Source organism: Monodon monoceros, unplaced genomic scaffold, assembly GCF_005190385.1.
Source record: "Monodon monoceros isolate NGI ecotype Baffin Bay Population unplaced genomic scaffold, NGI_Narwhal_1 Super_Scaffold_6, whole genome shotgun sequence".
Lineage (NCBI taxonomy): Eukaryota > Metazoa > Chordata > Mammalia > Artiodactyla > Monodontidae > Monodon > Monodon monoceros.
In genome coordinates this window covers 21,629,942-21,649,388 of record NW_021703783.1, presented here as the reverse complement: position 1 = coordinate 21,649,388, position 19,447 = coordinate 21,629,942, and the positions used below count along the sequence as shown (strand labels likewise).

Below are 19,447 nucleotides of genomic sequence, written 5' to 3'. Positions count from 1 at the left end.
TGTGGCCCTCGGAATCATTCTTTCTATTCCAGAGTCTATACGAGTATAATAATATACCTGACTCTACTGCCCCTAAGGGTGAATGCCTTCCCCTGGAAGGAGGTTAAAGAATGGCCACAATTTTTTTCTTTTTGAAGTCCTTAAGGGTGAAAAGGCCTATTCTGTCTCACATGAGGTTCTCATGGCTCCTCCTGTAATGGCTTCTCTCTCCCAGACTAGCTTGAATGTGCTTGGCCTGCCTGCACTCATGGTGCAGGATGGATGATCTGGGAGCTTTGAGGAAAGGGCTAGAGGATAAGAAGATGAATGCAGCTGCAATAAGCAAGCGAGACACATTACTAAGCTTGCCTTGGCTCCCCCATTCTCCATGGGCTGTGTTTTCAGGAATTGAACCAGTTCTCAACTTTTTAAAGTAAACTAGCTGTCTCATTTGGAGACCATCCGTGTATCAAAATTCCTTAAAATGACTAAAATATATGTATCATTAGGGCCGGGCCTAAGGTTCTAGGGCAGGGGTACCCAAGCCCTGGGCCACGGACTGGTACCAGTCCATGGCCTGTTAGGAACCGGGCCGCACAGCAGGAGGTGAGCAGCGGGTAAGCAAGCGCAGCTTCATCTCTATTTACAGCCGCTCCCCATCGCTCACATTACCGCCTGAGCTCCGCCTCCTGTCAGATCCACGGCGGCGTTAGATTCTCATAGGAGCGGGAACCCTACTGAGAACTGCGCGTGTGAGGGATCTAGGTTGTGCGCTCCTTATGAGAATCTAATGCCTGATGATCTGAGGTGGAGCTGAGGCGGTGATGCTAGCGCTGGGGAGCGGCTGCAAATACAGGTTAGCATTAACAGAGAGGTCTGACTGCACAGAGACCACAATAAATCAATTGCTTGCAGACTCATTTCAGAACCCTATCAGTGAGTGGCAAGTGACAATTAAGCTGCATCTGGGGGCAGGCTTTAAGTCAGAATCTGACACGTATTTTAGTCCGTGCGTGGCCCACCCATTATTTTATTTATTACTTCCATCCGTGCCTCTCCCACACTGCGCACTTCTCTCAGTCACAGTTTTGGTAAGCCCACAAGCTAACCCTCGCCAAAATGAGTAAAAACCAAACGTCGCTGGAGAGCTTCTTTGAAAAGGGGAAAGACACAATGATGAGACAGCAGAAGGCTCCAAGACTGCCAACAAAAAGAAAGCTGCATTTAAAAGAAAATACCAGGAGTCCTACTTAAATCACGGGTTCACTGCAACAGGTGATGATTCACATTCTCCAAGCCCGCTTTGTATAATATGTGGCGACCAGCTATCCAACGAAGCCATGGAACCTTCAAAACGGCTTCACCACATGGAGACCAAGCACCCTGCATTAAAAGACAAGCCTTTGGAGTTTCTCAAAAACGAACCGTGAACACAAAGAACAGAAGCAATTATTGAAGGCCACCACTTCATCAGACGTATCTGCACTGAGAGCATCAGTCTTAGTGGCTAACCGCATTGCTAAAGCTGAGAAGCCCTTAGTATTGGTGAAGAGTTGATCCTGCCTGCTGCTAAGGACATTTGTCATGAACTTTTAGGAGAGGCTGCAGTTCAAAAAGTGGCACGTGTTCCTCTTTCGGCTAGCACCATAAGTAGACAAATTGATGAAACAGCAGAGGATACTGAGGAGCAGTTGTTAGAGAGGATTAATGAGTCACCGTGGTACTCCAGGTTGATGAGTCTACCAATGTCGAAAACAAGGCAACAATACTCGCTTTTGTGCGATACATTTTTCAGGAGGATGTGCATGAGGATATGTTATGTGCACTTTTGTTGCCAGCCAACACCACAGCTGCAGAACTATTCAAGTCTTTGAACGATTGATTACATATCAGGAAAACTGAATTGGTCACTTTGTGTCGGTATATGCACAGACAGAGCAGCTGCCATGACTGGATGGCTTTCTGGTTTCACTACTCAGGTCAAAGAGGTCGCTTCTGAATGTGAGTCTACGCACTGTGTCATCCGTAGAGAAATGCTGGCTAGCCGAAAAATGTCACCTGAACTTAACAGTGTTTTGCAGGATGTGATTAAAATTATCAACCACATTAAAGTACATTCCCTTAACTCATGTCTGTTCACGCAGCTCTTTGAGGAGATGGGTGCAGAGCACACAGGTCTTCTCCGGTACACAGAAGTGAGATGGCTTTCTAGAGGTAGATCACTGGCCAGAGTTTTTTTTTACAAGAGCCGCTCCAGAGATTTCTTTTAGAAAAAGTCACCACTGGCAGCACATTTCAGTGACACAGAATGGGTCGCAAAGCTTGCTTACTTGTGTGACATATTCAACCTGCTCAACGAACTCAATCTGTCATTTCAGGGGAGAACGACAACTGTGTTCAAGTCGGCAGATAAAGTGGCTGCCTTCAAAGCCAAACTGGAATTATGGGGGCGACAAGTGAACATTGGGATTTTTGACATGTTTCAAACATTAGCAGAGATTTTGAAAGAGACTGAGCCAGGGCCTTCTTTCTCCCAGCTGGGGCATGATCACCTGTCTCAGCTTTCAAAAGAGTTCGAGCATGACTTCTTAATCACAAAAGCCCGAACTGGGAAGGAATGGATCTGCGACCCATTTGTGAATAAGCCAGGTGAATTGACTTTGTCCGTGCTAGAAGAGGATCAACTGCTTGAGATCGCAAATGACGGTGGCCTTAAAGGTATATGTGAGACAACTTCAAATCTCCATACGTTCTGGATTGAAGTCAAGGTGGAATATCCTGAGATTGCCACAAAAGCACCAAAAGGCCTGCTTCCATTTCCAACATCCTATCTTTATGAAGCAGGGTTTGCTGCAGTGACGGCGACCAAAGCGAGATCACAGAGTAGACTGAACATAAGCAGCACACTTGGGTGTCACTGTCTCCCATCCCCCCCCAGATGGGACCATCTAGTTGCAGGAAAACAAGCTCAGGGCTCCCACTGATTCTGCATGATGTGAGCTGTATAATTATCTCATTATATATTACAATGTAATAAGACTAGAAATAAAGTGCACAATAAATGTAACGCGCTTGAATCATCCTGACACCAGCCCCCCACCCGACACCCCCGCCGTCCGTGGAAAAACTGTCTTCCACGAAACCGGTCCCTGGTGCCAAAAAAGGTTGGGGACCGTTGTTTTAGGGGACTAATTTCAGGGATGGGATTGAAGCCCTTTCTCTGAAAAAGAAAACAAAAAATGCACTCTCTCATTTTGCTTATTAACGTCGGAAGGTTTTTCCAACAGAGGACAACTTCCCATTCCACAAGTAGAGCTACTCAACCTTTCTTCCAAACCAGCTCTCCCTCCTGAATCCCTTCAATGATAGATACCAGTGATTTTCTTTCTACTGAATAGAGATGGTTTTCACTTCTTGTATTCTGTATATGCTAGAGTCTGCATGAGCTAGGAACAAAAACCTTATAATCACTGAGGTAGGTCTTAAAATGAACATATTCTAGGGGAAGTTAGTATTTGAGAAATTCATTCACTTGCTCTCACGTCAGCCTTTGGTTTGACAGGCCAGAAGTCTGAAATCAAGCAGGGTTGGTCCCTTCTGGAGGCTCTGAGAGGGCCGAGGTCATTCCATGCATCTCTCCTAGCTTCTGATGGCACCTCATAAACCTTAGGGCTCCTTGATTTGCATAACCCTCTGCCTCTGTCTTCACATGACTTTCTCCTTGTGTGATTCAAATCTCCCCCTTTCCTATAAGGACAACAGTCATTGGATTTGGGGCCCATACTAAATCCAGGATGATCTTATCCTGAGATCCTTAAATCTGCAAAGACTCTATCTGCAAATATGCTCTCATTCACACGTACAACAGGTTAGGACCTGGGCATACTTCTGGGGGACACTATTAAACCCACCACAGATGATCAAAAGGTCTGCCAAGTCAGCAATAAGTTGCTGGCCAATTCCTAAGAAATACAGATAGAAGCTGTTGCTAAGTACTAAGTTTCTGGTAAGAAAAAATAAACTTGGAGACCATACCAATTTTAATCGCTCATCTTTATTGATAAAATAGGTTCCTAGTAGTACATATTCTCAGACATAAATTTTAAGGTTCTGCTTAAAAAAAAAAGTATGGGCTAGAACACTTGCTATATAATAACATAAATGTCTTTAAACACCAAGTTCTTAAAATAATATCCAAGTAAGAAGACCAAGAATAAATTAACTCAACTTATCTGTTTACAAAAATAATTATTTATCAAGTAATGTTTTATAATAGAGCTGCCCCAATGAATTGCCTCAGACTTACTCTCAATTGTGTAGCTTATTTCAATTCTGACTTGGGATAAAAACTCTATGAATGAATGTGCCATCAAATTAAAGGATACTTTCCCCAAAACCAACAGAAAAGTTTAAAAATAAAAACTGTCACTTGTTTACCAAATAACAATTAAGGCCTCTGAATGAGAAAAGAAATCTATTTAATGTTTGGGCCATTAGCCCTTTTCTATTCAATCAGTCCCATCAACCCCACTTTCCCCAAACTTAAGATAAAAAGTTCCGAAGTGAAAAGTAGTTTTGAATTTTACCAATATATGAAATTATACATAAAAGTTACCATGTAAGTATTACTTTAACAAATTATATGCTCCAAAGTCGGATTTTCTATTGTGCTATTTTAAATATATATTTAATGTGAGTACACTGTATTTAATAATCATATTTGACACTCTTACCTTTTCTTCTGTAATCACGACAAAACATGAAAAATTTAGATTTCAACTGATGTTAAAGCACATTTCTATTTCTAGCAGCTTTTAAAAATTTATATACTGGATATATATTCTGTAAAAAATAAAACAAATACTTATCAATCCAGATTTCCCCCTCACCACCCCCTAGCCCTTTGACTGAAAGGTTACAAGAAACATCTTGTAGGTTATGAGAACCAGATGGAACTTAAGAATAGATCTAGAAAAAAAATTTTTTTTTAAATTTTAACTTACTGTTTCTATATGTCTTAAGCGTAATTACTTAAGGAAAAAAAAAAGGTTTTGAGGCAGAGGAATTCCCAATTTACTTTGAAATTACCATACTTATCTTGCTATATCAAACATTTCAACTGTTAGCTAAATGAACTACATAATATCCTTAAAGATCAACCAGAGAAGAGAAAAATCTCATCTTCATTACTGATTTAGAACCAAAACTTATTCTTTCAAAGAAGTAGTTTAACCTACTAAATACGTCTCTTATAAGCTCTTCTTTCTTAGAAAGTAGTATTCCTTCTCTTTCATTCCTGAAATATTTCATATACTTAAGCAAATCATGGACAACTGTTAGTCAGTGTTAATTAGGATAAATTAGCTAAAATTAAATTACCTTTTATTTATGGTGCATGTAAAACATTCCTAAGTCTTTCAAACTGAACTTTCTTTGACAAAAATTTAAATTAATGAGAAGGTAGATAGGCAATCATTAAAGCTGAAGTCTCATGGTACATAAGCTACTTGCTAACTTTCACCATACAGGGAGGATATAATTTAGTATGACGATTTTCCATTCACAATACTGTGGCAAAATTTGTATTTTAAAATTGGGATGTTTCTATTAATTCCCAGACACTTGTTGGGCATATTCATGTTTATCCAAGTGTCAACCAGAAAGCCAGCAGCACTGCTGAAAGCTCTTGATACATTCAGCAGTCACTGTGAAAATCTTTAACTTGTTCACCAATTAACAAAGGCTTAGTTTCTATTTTTCAATTATAGTTTGGAATAATGTCTCTGACCATTGACTATGCATTTTCTTGTTACTGTCTTTTAAAAATGTCATTGCCAGTGCACTGTACATATTATAAAAAATAAAACAAAGGGCAGCTTGAGATGGATTTTTCTGTTAATTCATTCACAGACTTAAAAGCTCTTCAGCTCTTCCTCAGACTCAGGTCACTATTGGTCACTAATGCTGATAAAGATGTACTTTCCGACACATCATCTTTTCTAAGATTCAAAAATGATTCTCGAGTTATTTGAAGGATCTCTCTCAAGCCTTTATTTTCTTGCTACAAGAAAGCACAAAAACAAAGAAGCAGTCACCAAGGTGGCTACAAGAGTACAAACATATCTTAAGAAAAGCCAAACTTATGAAGTTATGATAAATAAAAAGCAAGTACTGTAATTGACAGAAATGTATTAAATGATAGATGCAGCTGAAGCTGACAACTTGAATCCACGGGACACTTTTTTAAAGAGGTAGGAATCATGTATTCAATGTCTTCCACCACGGAAAAGCCTTTTTATTTATGCAGCTGTAACTGCAGACAGAACCTCAGAAACAGCCTTATTTTATAATCACAGTATAGAAAATCACAGTAAGAAAATAACACCTAGATTTATATTTGTGTAAACTCAGAAAGTCTGAATAACACCCTGGGGCTAAAAGCTCTCAGTACTTTAGTAATTTGATTATTTCCATGATAGCATGGAATGCAGGGCAAGCCCTGGTTTGCTTCCCTCACTGGAATTTAACAGCAGCAGGGCTGGCTGAATAGATTGTGATATTTCTTAGAAGGAAAGTTAAGTGACCAAATCTAGCACTGGTAAACAACTTTGCCTTTGCCTTTTTCTTCTAGATTCGTTACTGCAAGAAATTTTTGGACATTTACAAATAACTCTCATAATTTATTCTCTACTGCTTTGTCTTTTGGTCTTACTTTCTAAGTTTCAATGGTATAAATAAAGCAGAGATCAGCAAACTATGGCCTGGCTTGAGTGAGGCCTGTTATTGTAAATTAAACTTTACTGGAACACAGTTGAGTCCAATCTTATTTTTTGTGTGTATAGCTGCTTTTTCATTACAATGCCAGAGGTGAGTAGCTACAACAGAGACTGCCTGTTTGCAAAGCTTAAAAGATTTACTATCTGGCCTTTTACTGAAAAAGTTTGCTTACCTTTGTTATAAAGAATGAGAGAACTTTGTACACTTAGAGAAATCATTTTTGGCCCTCTATAACCAATTTCTCCACCATGATTTCAAAAGAAAGGTTTTAAAAGTATAAAGGTCTACTCTACTGATCTCAGTTATTCAACAATGACTTGTGCTTTTGCTACCACAAAATAAAGGACAGATGCGATAAAAGCTTTTCTATTCCCCAGAAAAATACAAGTGGCCAAAGAATATGATTTGTGGACTGAAAACATTTCTCCCTGCATCACTGTGACCTCTAATAAAATAAAGATATTAAAAAAAATTACTAAGCTGATGAAGTATATTCACCTAATAACAGAAGAGACACAGGATAAAAAAAAAATCAATTTTCTCAATTACTGGTATAAGTTTACTATTGATCCTAGACTCTTGCATTACTATATAAATGGTCTTGCATTATACACCCATATAACCAGTATCCAGATTAGGAAAAAGAACATTACTAGTATCCCAGAAAGTGTGTGTGTATATATATACATATACATACGTGTATTATTTTTTTAAGATTTTTTGGGGACCATTTTTAAAGTCTTTATTGAATTTGTTACAATATTGCTTCTGTTTTTTTTATGTTTTGGTTCTTTTGGCCACGAGGCATGTGGGATCTTAGCTCCCTGACCAGGGATCAAACCCGCACCCCCTGCATGGAAGGTGAAGTCTTAACCACTGGACCGCCAGGGAAGTCCCCAGAAAGTATATATTTTAAAGTGGGATATATTTTCTGGCATAAATCTTTGTATGGACAGTTTTCACCTACATGTGCAATTTAAAACTTACCTCAAGTTGAAATATTCGTTCCTGTTCCCTGCAACCCTGTTGCTCGTCGATTTCAATGGCTTTCCTCATTACTGCTGCCATTTCAGTTATCTGGTCAACATGTGCTTGTAATTCCTGAAAAAAAAGAGATGGAAGTTGTGAATCAGTGAAATACTTTTTAAAAATTTTTGGATCCTCCCCTTTTTATAAAATCTGCATTGCCACTTAATATGAATGTAATATCTTTACATTGCCATTTAACATAAATGTAATATATCAAACATATTTACAAGAAAGTTGACTGACCATGAATGTGCTTTTGAAGTCAGATTTCTGTTAGGACTAGGATTAAGGATAAGCAGCACAGTATATCTAAACCCATAAACAGGAAAAATACTCATTTCACGTTCCTCTCACCACAAATGATCAGCAACTTTTTCTTTTCTGCACCTACATACCCCATTGACCAAAGTAATGGGAAAGATAAGCATTCAATCTCTTTTCCTCACTGAAGTCTTCATGATTTAAAAATATTTTCTGTATTTTCCATGCCTAAAAATTCATCTCAATTCAATCCAGAACCTTTTCTAGATTATAATCCTCATTGAGAGCAGGAACTGTACATTGCTTATATTTGCCTACTATTTAATGTTAGGTACATAATAGATAATAAGTATTGAGTAAAATGAACAGAGTTCTTCTTTAAAGTATTGAATATTAAATGGCCTTTGCAAACTGTTCAAAATATAATTTTAGTATAAAATAGACATCCACATTTGTTTGGCACAGCAAGTAGCATAAATTTCTTCCAATCTCATTCTCTTATTCTTTTTTGCATACCTATGATGAGCCAGGCACTGTGCTAGGTGACAGGAATATGAAGCCTGTTAAGAAATGTTCCCTGATTTCAAGGAGCTTACAGTCAATGAAACAGACAGACAAAAGGTTTATAATCAACAAACATGAGAATAATACTTTTTTAAATGAACAACTTCTATAGACCATTGTTCACTAGCAATTGAGGGTCATTTTGTTATACTAAGGACAAAACTTAAATATAAAAGTTAATAGCTCCCCAAATAAACATTGTCTCTTAAATAGTTGTATATACTCTGTAAAAAGTATTTGAACAAGACCCCCCAAAACCTACAAAACTAGTAAACTATGGAAGGAATATAATAGAGAATAGGAATATCTTTAGCAAACCACACATTTAATATCTTCTTAACCAACAAAAATACAGATCCTTATATTATTTTAACACAATCTATAAAAAGCTAGTACGCAGGAAGAAGTCAAAATAAAAGATTACGCTGTCCAGTATGGCACTATTTAAATTTAAATTACTTGAAGTCAAATACAATTTTAAGAAATTAACAATTCAGCCCCTCAGGTCGCACTAGTCACACATCAAGTACTTAATAGCCACATGTGGCTGCTGGCTTCCATATTGAACAGCATAAAGAACATTTCCATCACTGCAGAAAGTTCTATTGGACAGCTCTGGATTAGATTATGATAGCAAGAATGATATCAAGACAAACATCTGTCGTAGTTTAAAAACACTCTGTAGTAGTTTAAAAAAAATGATTACAATCCCTCCCACTGTAAAGGGAGCTTAATGTTTAAATGCAAGTTAAGTATAGATAACTGCAGCAGCAAACTGAATAAGGGTAATGAGTAAAAATTTTGAATACCAACAGCTTTCTCAGTTTATGATTTGGTGTCTTATGGCACTGACCTAGGTTAAACGACTACAAGGAAGCAGATAATTACTTGCCTTTAAAACGAAAGAAGACAAGAAACTACTGATTTTTTCAGGACAGTCTGTTTTAATAAAATCATCGTAAGAAAAAAACCCCAATACTTCAAACAGAAGTGTATTTTTATAGGTCTGGTTCCTGGGTGGTTCACTTATTACAATAAAATCTTCAGGGAAGTGTCATGGATCTCTTAATAGGCACAAGAAGGCAAGACCTGTGCTTTCAAAACTGTCTTAAAGGCAAGAAGTGCTAGCAACATAAACCTTGCACTGTCTTGAAATGCCTTTCAAGAAGAAAAGGCAGTTAAAACACAATAGACACAATGGAGAGGGTATACTACTATACTTAATAACACCTAAACAAAGGCAATTTTACTGTGAACTCAAACTAAAGGACTATAACTATCGAAAATCTGAATTAAAACAGTTCATTTAATAGTTTGATTGAACAAAATTTTTAGAAAATCAGATTAAAATTATTACCAAGAAAACATCTTTGATGTCCAGCAAGAGGATGACCGTTTGAAGCTTACTAAAATTTTGCATCTATAGCTAACAAGAACAATAACATGAAAGGCTGGCCCAAAGAACCTTTAAAGCCTGCAATTATCTAACAGGCTATGTATAATACAATACACAGAGAATTGATGACAGACTTAAAGTTTCTACACTGAGTATTTTTGCAAGGCTATGAAAAGCACAGCATTTTTAAAAGCAATTTCATTTATTTGCTGATTTAATTTGGGAGGAGAATTCAATGTAAAAGAACTTTTTAAATGGACCCCCCTTCCATCCACACCCCAAAAGCTGACTGTTTTATTTAGTGTACATTCTGATTTGCTTCCAAGTGCCTCCTCTGCAGTCCATGTTGAGGTGCTTCAAGGATGTGTCGAGATGCATCAAGGAAGAATCCTTCGGAGTTGTTACGATGCACCATGTCAATCTGTAGTACAGAGTCATTATAATGTTAATACGGATATTATCCGTAATTTAAAAACTGAATGAGTGTTAGTTCATGCGTGTTAGCCAACTGTTTGAAATGTTTGTTTTTTTAAGATTTCCAAAAAGGTAGCAGTTCAAAAATAATGTAAAAATGAGTATTTGAATGAAAATGAGTTCTCCTTAAACTTTTTATTGGTTTTTAAATGTGTGCTCAAAAACTTCCAGGTTGAGGACAAAATTCTATGTTGCACTAGTCTCAAACGGTTCTCTTACTCCAAAATGCTGTTACGTGTAACTTTGTTTATTAGCCCTAAATGTGTTATAAAATTATTTTTGTGCTTAGGCATATCAGAGCACTAGTACCTAAACATATCTTGGAAGCTCATATTTATCACACAAGTTTCTCTGCTCACCCACTTCTGCTTGTTGACCCCAATAATTAATTCAAGGCTAGATTTAGATGGGTTTGCTACCTTTCCTTGCCACTTTCCCAGATTCTCCTCATGAGAACTAATCTTGCTTCCTCTAGTATTCCAGTAATAATTCAGATCTCTATTTTAGGACTCATCACATCCTACCTTATATTAGATAATCATGTTTGTGTCTGTATTTCCCAATACACTGAAAGCTTCTATGGTAGAGTAATAAACTTATTCATTCATCTTATTATTAATAATAACTAAGCCAGTGCAAGTGTTAATAAATATCTGTTTGAATCAAAGTGTCTCCTTTTTGGGAAAAATCAAAATCACAAACATTAATATGTATTAGTTAGAATTAATAACAAGAACTGTCATTTCATGGAAGGCAAGAATCAGCACTTAGATGAAGAATTCAATTGACATAATTGAAAAAGGATGATTTACAGCTATCTTAAGAAATGTTTAACTTTGCTAATTAATAAAACAGCTGTGATGAGTGGTAAAATCTAATGTGTTTTAGAAAACATTTGCTTCTGACATAGCTGCTACCACAAGAGACTAGCCAGCTTCAGTATCTTATTCTTAAGCACTAGTTTGCCAGAGCATTCTCTTTAGATCTTAAAAAATCTAAGTTGTTAAACATAAGGGCCTTTTGGAATGCCTCAAGATTATACTTATCTTACCAATAATTTTAAGTCAGTTCATATTTGTACCTTAAAAAAACCTCTTAAATTATATATTTAAAATTAAACTTTTTATAATGATCTCATTAACAACAGATACAGTTTATAGTCAAAAGATTGCCATTTAACTATCCAAGGTTTCCTTTTGGATAGGAGATGAATAACATAATTAGATAATATTAAAGCCACATTTATTTTTACTGTTTTACTATTTGACACAAAAGCTGTCGATTACTAACTTCCTTAATATGTAGAGTTGAATTTACATATTAAAGCAATTCACTAGGTATTTAATTTTAATAGAATTAATAATTTTAAAATACCTACAAGCACCAAGATGGAAGAAATATAACATTTTAAGGAATCTAAAAAGTGTTTCAATAATCGAGAAAGATAAAAATGTTATATGAATATTTCTTAAATAATATTAGTTATAGTTAGTTCACCATTATCCAATACAGATAATGGCCTAGTAGTCACAATCTATTCTAATATTTTTATTTCACACCAGCAGTTAAAAATCAGTTTAAAATAAAACATAAACGGAAAAGGACTATTCTACCTGTTTTCAAAACAGGTGCTAGTAAACACAGGGATCAGAATGAGTATGATGAACAGCAGGAAAAACACTAATTTCTATTAGTTCAGCTCTGTCTCTAGAAATATTAAGTGATATGTGATGGAGGAGGGGGTGGGGAGGCAATATATTTTATATATACATAAGTATATACATATATTTGATATATATATTTCCTCTCCCCCCCACCATGGCACTTCCATTAATAATCAGGAGTATCTATAGTCTGGATGAATTAACCTCATTCAGAAAATAGTCTTAAGAAAAACAAATCTACCTTTAGCTGTTTTCAGATTTTTAAAAAAGTTTTAAGCATTTAATTTTCGTTTTTGCAAGAGATATCAATACACAAATTAAAAGAAGTATTTCTTACAAGCAGATAACCTTATAAAAATAATTTTGAATTGAACAGACTTACCTTTATTTCCCAAATAAAGTTTATTTTTTAATATATATTAAAGCTACTAGGGAAGAATGGGAGTTAGAAGAGTAAATCAAACAGAAAATGACACGTAACATGAAAAAAATAAGGAGAAGAAAATGTCAAAAAGCGAAGTATTCAATATCATGTAAGTAAGATTCCTATGATTTTTTTAAAAATCTGAACACAAGTTAACCAATTGTCCTTTTCTATTTCAAATTATATTTACAGAAAGGATTACCTTGGTGTGCTGCTCTTTTAACTTCATTATTATCCCTGGATCATCTTTTTTGCTAGCCATTAGCAATCTAAACATTTGCTCTCGATACTTGCTCATTATAAGTTCCAAGGCAGACTGATGTTCTTCCAGGGATGTACGTAATTCTATCAAAAACAACAGTATATTTTATTCAAACTTGAGTTCAGGATGTACAAAGTATTCTCTTCCACATTAATCAAAAAAGCAATTTATAAAGGGGGTATTTTAAAAAGAAAACATGACGTACAAAAATCTAGCCACATAGAAATAAAGGATACTGGGGCTTCCCTGGTGGCACAGTGGTTGAGAGTCCACCTGCCGATGCAGGGGACACGGGTTCGTGCCCCGGTCCGGGAAGATTCCACATGCCACAGAGCGGCTGGGCCCATGAGCCATGGCTGCTGAGCCTGTGCGTCCAGAGCCTGTGCTCCGCAACAGGAGAGGCCACAACAGTAAGAGGCCCGCGTACAGCAAAAAAAAAAAAAATAAAGAAAAAAAAAAAAGAAATAAAGGATACCAAATGGAGTCCTTTATTAGTTCTCAAAATGACCATTTTAAGAGAAATAATTTTAACAAATATTTACTGAATAGGACTTAAGTATCAGATCATGCTCTATATTAGGAATACCAAAAGGCCATAAAGCTCAGAGTCTAGTGGAGAAAACAAAACATAAATAATTAAAATACAATGTGGTAAGTGTAGAGTGGAGCTCTATCCAAATACATATAGAAAGTCTGTGAGGAAAAATTGGTGAAAGCTTCACAGAAGTATAGTATTGAGATCAACTTGCATTCCTTGAAATGAAAAATAAATGACAGGGCATTCTAAGCAGGGAGGCATGAAACTGGATGGTGTGTTTGGGAAATCGTTCAGGGTTACAAGAGCAAAGGTTTCACGGAGAAGAGAAGTATGGGAAGAATACAAAAAAGAAGGCTTGGAGTCGACTTTGAAGGACGATGGATAAGCAAATAGTACACAGTGAAGGTTCTCAAGCAAAAGAATAACATAAGCAGATATATTTTTGAAAAATCAATCTGATGCCTGTGTTGAAGATGGACTGGAGGGAAAAGACACTGAAATCAGGGAGACCAATGAGGACAGTTCAGGCAAGAGACTATGAACACCTAAGTTGTGGGCCAAAGTGGTGGGACTGCCGAGAATGAAACGGAGTTATTTCATAGGTAATGACAATGGTGCAAACTGGATACTGAGGGTGAGAGTCTTTTAAGATCCAAGTAAGGTAGACATTCATATGTAGGACAGGATAAAGAGCAATAAATATCCTCTCTATCTGGGGAGCTACCTTGATCACACGCCTCTTAATCACCACATCAGAGCCTTCTGCCCTCAGCTGTCTGTGGTTCTGCTTCTGCATGGGCTCCAACTAACTTCACATAGGAGCAATCTGACTTCAGACTTCTGCCTGGCTTCCGGCTAGCACCGTGCACCTCTGTCTTCCACCCCTGAGTCACACAGCACAAATGAAATTGCCTTTCATAGCTAAGCTAAAAAAGTTTTATTACTCAGTACTGAGAGTACTGGCTGACACAAGGGGGGAGATGTAGAGTGTCAGGTCCATTAAAAATATGCTATCTTAATCCTCATCCAAATCTGAGACGAGGATATTATCCATTCCATCATGTGGATGGAGAAACTGAGACTCTGCAAAGGAGAAAATATTTCTCCAATTTAATAAAATTCAACTGTAAAAAGAGTGACGTGTGACCCAGCAGAAACAAAAAATAGATGTGTGATAGCAGCAAGAATGGAGAAGAAATGAAGATGGAGTGAGTCAGGAAATGTGTAGGTATGGCTGCTAGTCCGTGGGTGCCTCAACATTCCTTGTTGTTTCCTTCCACATTCCTGAAATAGTTCCTTCACTGCCTTTTCCTCAAAGTTCCAGCTAAGCATGCTGTTTCCTAGTGGAACCCTAAATAATACAGCAGCCGTGTGGTTGACAGGGTCTTGGAGCTCGGTCCTGGTGTCAGGTGGGAGAGCTGAGTTCAGCTGGGAGAGCTGAGTTCAGGACACGACCACCAGAGACCTCCCAGCCACACGTAATATCAATTGGCAAGAGCTCTCCCAGAGATCTCCAATCTCAACACTAAGACCCAGCTCCACCCAACAGCCAGCAAGCTCCAGTGCTGCACGCCCCATGCCAAACGACTACCAAGACAGGAACACAGCCCCACCATTAGCAGAGAGGCTGCCTAAAATCATACTAAGTTCACAGACATCCCAAAACACACCACCGGACGTGCCCCTGCCCACCAGAAAGATAAGATCCAGCCCCACCCACCAGAACACAGGAACCAGTCCCCTCCACCAGGAAGCCTACACAACCACTGAACCAACCTCACCCACAGGGGGCAGACACCAGAAACAACGGGAACTATGAACCTGCAGCCTGCAAAAAGGAGACCCCAAAGTTAAACAAAATGAGAAGACAGAGAAATATGCAGCAGAAGGAGCAAGGTAAAAACCCACCAGACCAAACAAATGAAGAGGAACTAGGCAGTCTACCTGAAAAAGAATTCAGAGTTATGATAGTAAACATGATCCAAAATCTTGGAAACAGAATGGAGAAAATACAAGAAACATTTAACAAGGACTAGAAGAACTAAAGAGCAAACAAACAATGATGAACAAAACAATAAATGAAATTAAAAATTCTCTAGAAGGAATCAATAGCAGAATAAGACAGGAGAACGGATAAGTGACCCGGAAAATAAAATAGTGGAAATAACTACCGCAGAGCAGAATAAAGAAAAAAGAATGAAAAGAATTGAGGACAATCTCAGAGACCTCTCTGGGACAACATTAAACACACCAACATTCAAATTATAGGGGTCCCAGAAGCAAAAGAGAAAAAGAAAGGATCTGAGAAAAGATTTGAAGAGACTATAGCTGAAAACTTTCCTAACACAGGAAAGGAAATAATCAAGACCAGGAAGTGCAGAGAGTCCCATACAGGATAAATCCAAGAAGAAACACGCCAAGACACATATCAATCAAACTATCAAAAATTAAATACAAAGAAAAAATATTAAAAGCAACAAGGGAAAAGCAACAAATAACATACAAGGGAATCCCCATAAGGTTAACAGCTGATCCTTCAGCAGAAACCCTGCAAGCCAGAAGGGAGTGGTAGGACATACTTAAACTGATGAAAGGGAAAAACCTACAATCAAGATTACTCTACTCGGCAAGGATCTCATTCAGATTCGAAGGAGAACTTAAAACCTTTACAGACAAGCAAAAGCTAAGAGAATTCAGCACCACCAAACCAGCTTTACAACAAATGCTAAAGGAACTTCTCTAGGCAGGAAACACAAGAGAAGGAAAAGACCTCCAATAAAAAACCCAAAACAATTAAGAAAATGGGATTAGGAACATACATATCGATAATTACCTTAAATGTAAATGGATTAAATGCTCCAACCAAAAGACATACACTGGCTGAATGTATACAAAAACAAGACCCATATATATGCTGTCTACAAGAGACCCACTTCAGACCTAGGGACACATACAGACTGAAAGTGAGGGGATGGAAAAAGATATTCCATGCAAATGGAAATCAAAAGAAAGCTGGAGTAGCAATTCTCATAAGAGACAAAATAGACTTTAAAATAAAGACTATTACAAGAGCCAAAGAAGGACACCACATAATGATCAAGGGATCAATCCAAGAAAAAGATGTAACAACTGTAAATATTTATGCACCCAACATAGGAGCACCTCAATACATCAGGCAAATGCTAACAGCCATAAAAGGGGAAATCGACAGTAACACAACAATAGTAGGGGACTTTAACACCCCACTTTCACCAATGCACAGATAATCCAAAATGAAAATAAATAAGGAAACACAAGCTTTAAATGACACATTAAACAAGATGGACTTAATTGATATTTATAGGACATTCCATCCAAAAACAACAGAATACATGTTCTTCTCAAGTGTTCATGGAACATTCTCCAGTACAGACCATATCTAGGGTCACAAATGAAGCCTTGGTAAATTTAAGAAAACTGAAGTCATATCAAGTATCTTTTCTGACCATAACACTATGAGACTACATATTGATTACAGGAAAAAACTGTAAAAAATACAAACACATGGGGGCCAAACAATACACTATAAATAACCAACAGATCCCTAAAGAAATCAAAGAGGAAATTAAAAATTACCTAGAAACAAATGACAATGAAAATACGATGACCAAAAACCTATGGGATGCAGCAAAACCAGTTCTAAGTGGGAAGTTTGCAGCAATACAATCCTACCTCAAGAAATAAGAAAAATCTCAAATAAACAACCTAACCTTACAACAAAAGCAATTAGAGAAAGAAGAACAAGAAAACGCCCAAAGTTGGCAGAAGGAAAGAAATCATACGGATCATATCAGAAATAAATGAAAAAGAAATGAAGGAAACAATAGCAAGATCAATATAACTAAAAGCTGGTTCGTAAAGAAGTTAAATAAAATTGATAAACCATTAGCCAGACTCATCAAGAAAAAAAGGGAGAAAAATCAACAAAATTAGAAATGAAAACGGAGAAGTAACAACTGACACTGCAGAAATACAAAGGATCATGAGAGATTACTACAAGCAACTCTATGCCAATAAAATGGACAACCTGGAAGAAATGGACAAATGCTTAAAAAAGCACAACCTTCCGAGACTGAACCAGGAAGAAATAGAAAATATAAACAGACCGATCACAAGCACTGAAATTGAAACTCTGATTAAAAATCTTCCAACAAACAAAAGCCCAGGACCAGATGGCTTCACAGGCGAATTCTATCCAACATTTAGAGAAGAGCTAACACCCATCCTTCTCAAACTCTTCCAAAATATAGCAGAGGGAGGAACACTCCTAAACTCATTCTACAAAGCCAGCATCACCCTAATACCCAAACCAGACAAAGATGTCACAAAAAAAACTATAGGCCAATATCACTGATGAACATAGATGCAAAAGTCCTCAACAAATACTAGCAAACAGAATCCAACAGCATATTAAAAGGATCATACACCATGATCAAGTGGGGTTTATCCCAGGAATGTAAGGATTCTTCAATATATATTCTGAAGAAAAATTGAAGAAGAATATATTCTTCTTCAATGTGATATACCATATTAACAAATTGAAGGAGAAAAACCATATGATCATCTCAATAGATGCAGAAAAAGCTTTTGACAAAATTCAACACCCATTTATGAAAAAAACTCTCCAGAAAGTAGGCATAGAGGGAACCTACCTCAACATAATAAAGGCCATATATGACAACCCCACAGCCAATATCGTTCTCAGTGGTGAAAACTGAAACCATTTCCACTAAGATCAGGAACAAGACAAGGTTGCTCACTCTCACCACTATTATTCAACATAGTTTTACAAGTTTTAGCCACAGCAATCAGACAAGAAAAAGGAATCCAAATCAGAAAAGAAGTAAAACTGTCACAGTTTGCAGATGACATGACATTATACAGAGAGAATCCTAAAGATGCTACCAGAAAACTACTAGAGCTAATCAATGAATGTGATAAAGTAGCAGGATACAAAGTTAATGCACAGAAATCTCTTACATTCCTATACACTAATGATGAAAAATCTGAAACAGAAATTAGGGAAACACTCCCATTCACCACTGCAACAAAAAGAATAAAATACCTAGGACTAAACCTACCTAAGGAGACAAAAGACCTGTATGCAGAAGACTATAAGACACTGATGAAAGAAATTAAAGACGATACAGATGGAAAGATATACCATGTTCCTGGATTGGAAGAATCAACATTGTGAAAATGACCATACTACCCAAAGCTATCTATAGATTCAAAGCAATCCCTACCAAACTACCAAAGGCATTTTTCACAGAACTAGAACAAAAAATTTCACAATTTGTATGGAAACACAAAAGACCCCGAATACCAAAAGCAATCTTGAGAAAGAAAAATGGAGCTGGAGCAATCAGGCTCCCGGACTTCAGACTATACTACAAAGCTACAGTAATGAAGACAGTATGGTACTGGCACAAAAACAGAAATATAGATCAATGGAACAGGATAGAAAGCCAAGAGGTAAACCCACGCACCTATGGTCAACTAATCTTTGATAAAGGAGGCAAGAATATACAATGGAGAAAAGACAGTCTCTTCAATAAGTGATGCTGGGATAACTGGACAGCTACATGTAAAAGAATGAAATTAGAACACTCCCTAACACCATACACAAAAATAAACTCAAAATGGATTAGAGACCTAAATGTAAGACCGGACACTATAAAACTCTTAGAGGAAAACATAGGAAGAAAAATCTTTGACATAAATCACAGCAAGATCTTTTTTGATCCACCTCCTAGAGTAATGGAAATAAAACCAAAAATAAACAAACGGGACCTAATGAAACTTAAGAGTTTTTGCACAGCAAAGGAAGCTACAAACAAGATGAAAAGAAAACCCTCAGAATGGGAGAAAATATTTGCAAATGAAGCAACTGACAAAGGATTAATCTCCAAAATGTACAAGCAGTTCACACAGCTCAATATTAAAAAAATAAACAATCCAATCCAAAAATGGGCAGAAGACCTAAATAGGCATTTCTCCAAAGAAGATATACAGATTGCCAACAAACACATGAAAAGAT

The 19,447-nt window shown here is 37.0% G+C and overlaps 1 protein-coding gene across 2 annotated transcripts in view; it reads right to left on the bottom strand.

The window, feature by feature from the left end:
• Window positions 1-4,020: 4,020 nt before the first annotated feature.
• FGFR1OP2 (FGFR1 oncogene partner 2) overlaps window positions 4,021-19,447 on the bottom strand; it is a 32,773-nt gene continuing 17,346 nt past the window's right edge. The window contains exons 4-7 of one of the 2 annotated variants that reach the window (XM_029206540.1): window positions 12,771-12,913; window positions 10,314-10,427; window positions 7,744-7,857; window positions 4,021-6,040 (exon numbers count right to left, since the gene is read on the bottom strand). In XM_029206540.1, coding sequence (XP_029062373.1) covers window positions 5,903-6,040; window positions 7,744-7,857; window positions 10,314-10,427; window positions 12,771-12,913 — 509 coding nt within the window. In that variant the 3' untranslated portion in view covers window positions 4,021-5,902. The remainder of the gene's footprint in view (window positions 6,041-7,743; window positions 7,858-10,313; window positions 10,428-12,770; window positions 12,914-19,447) is intronic. The other variant, XM_029206541.1, reaches the window with a different exon arrangement.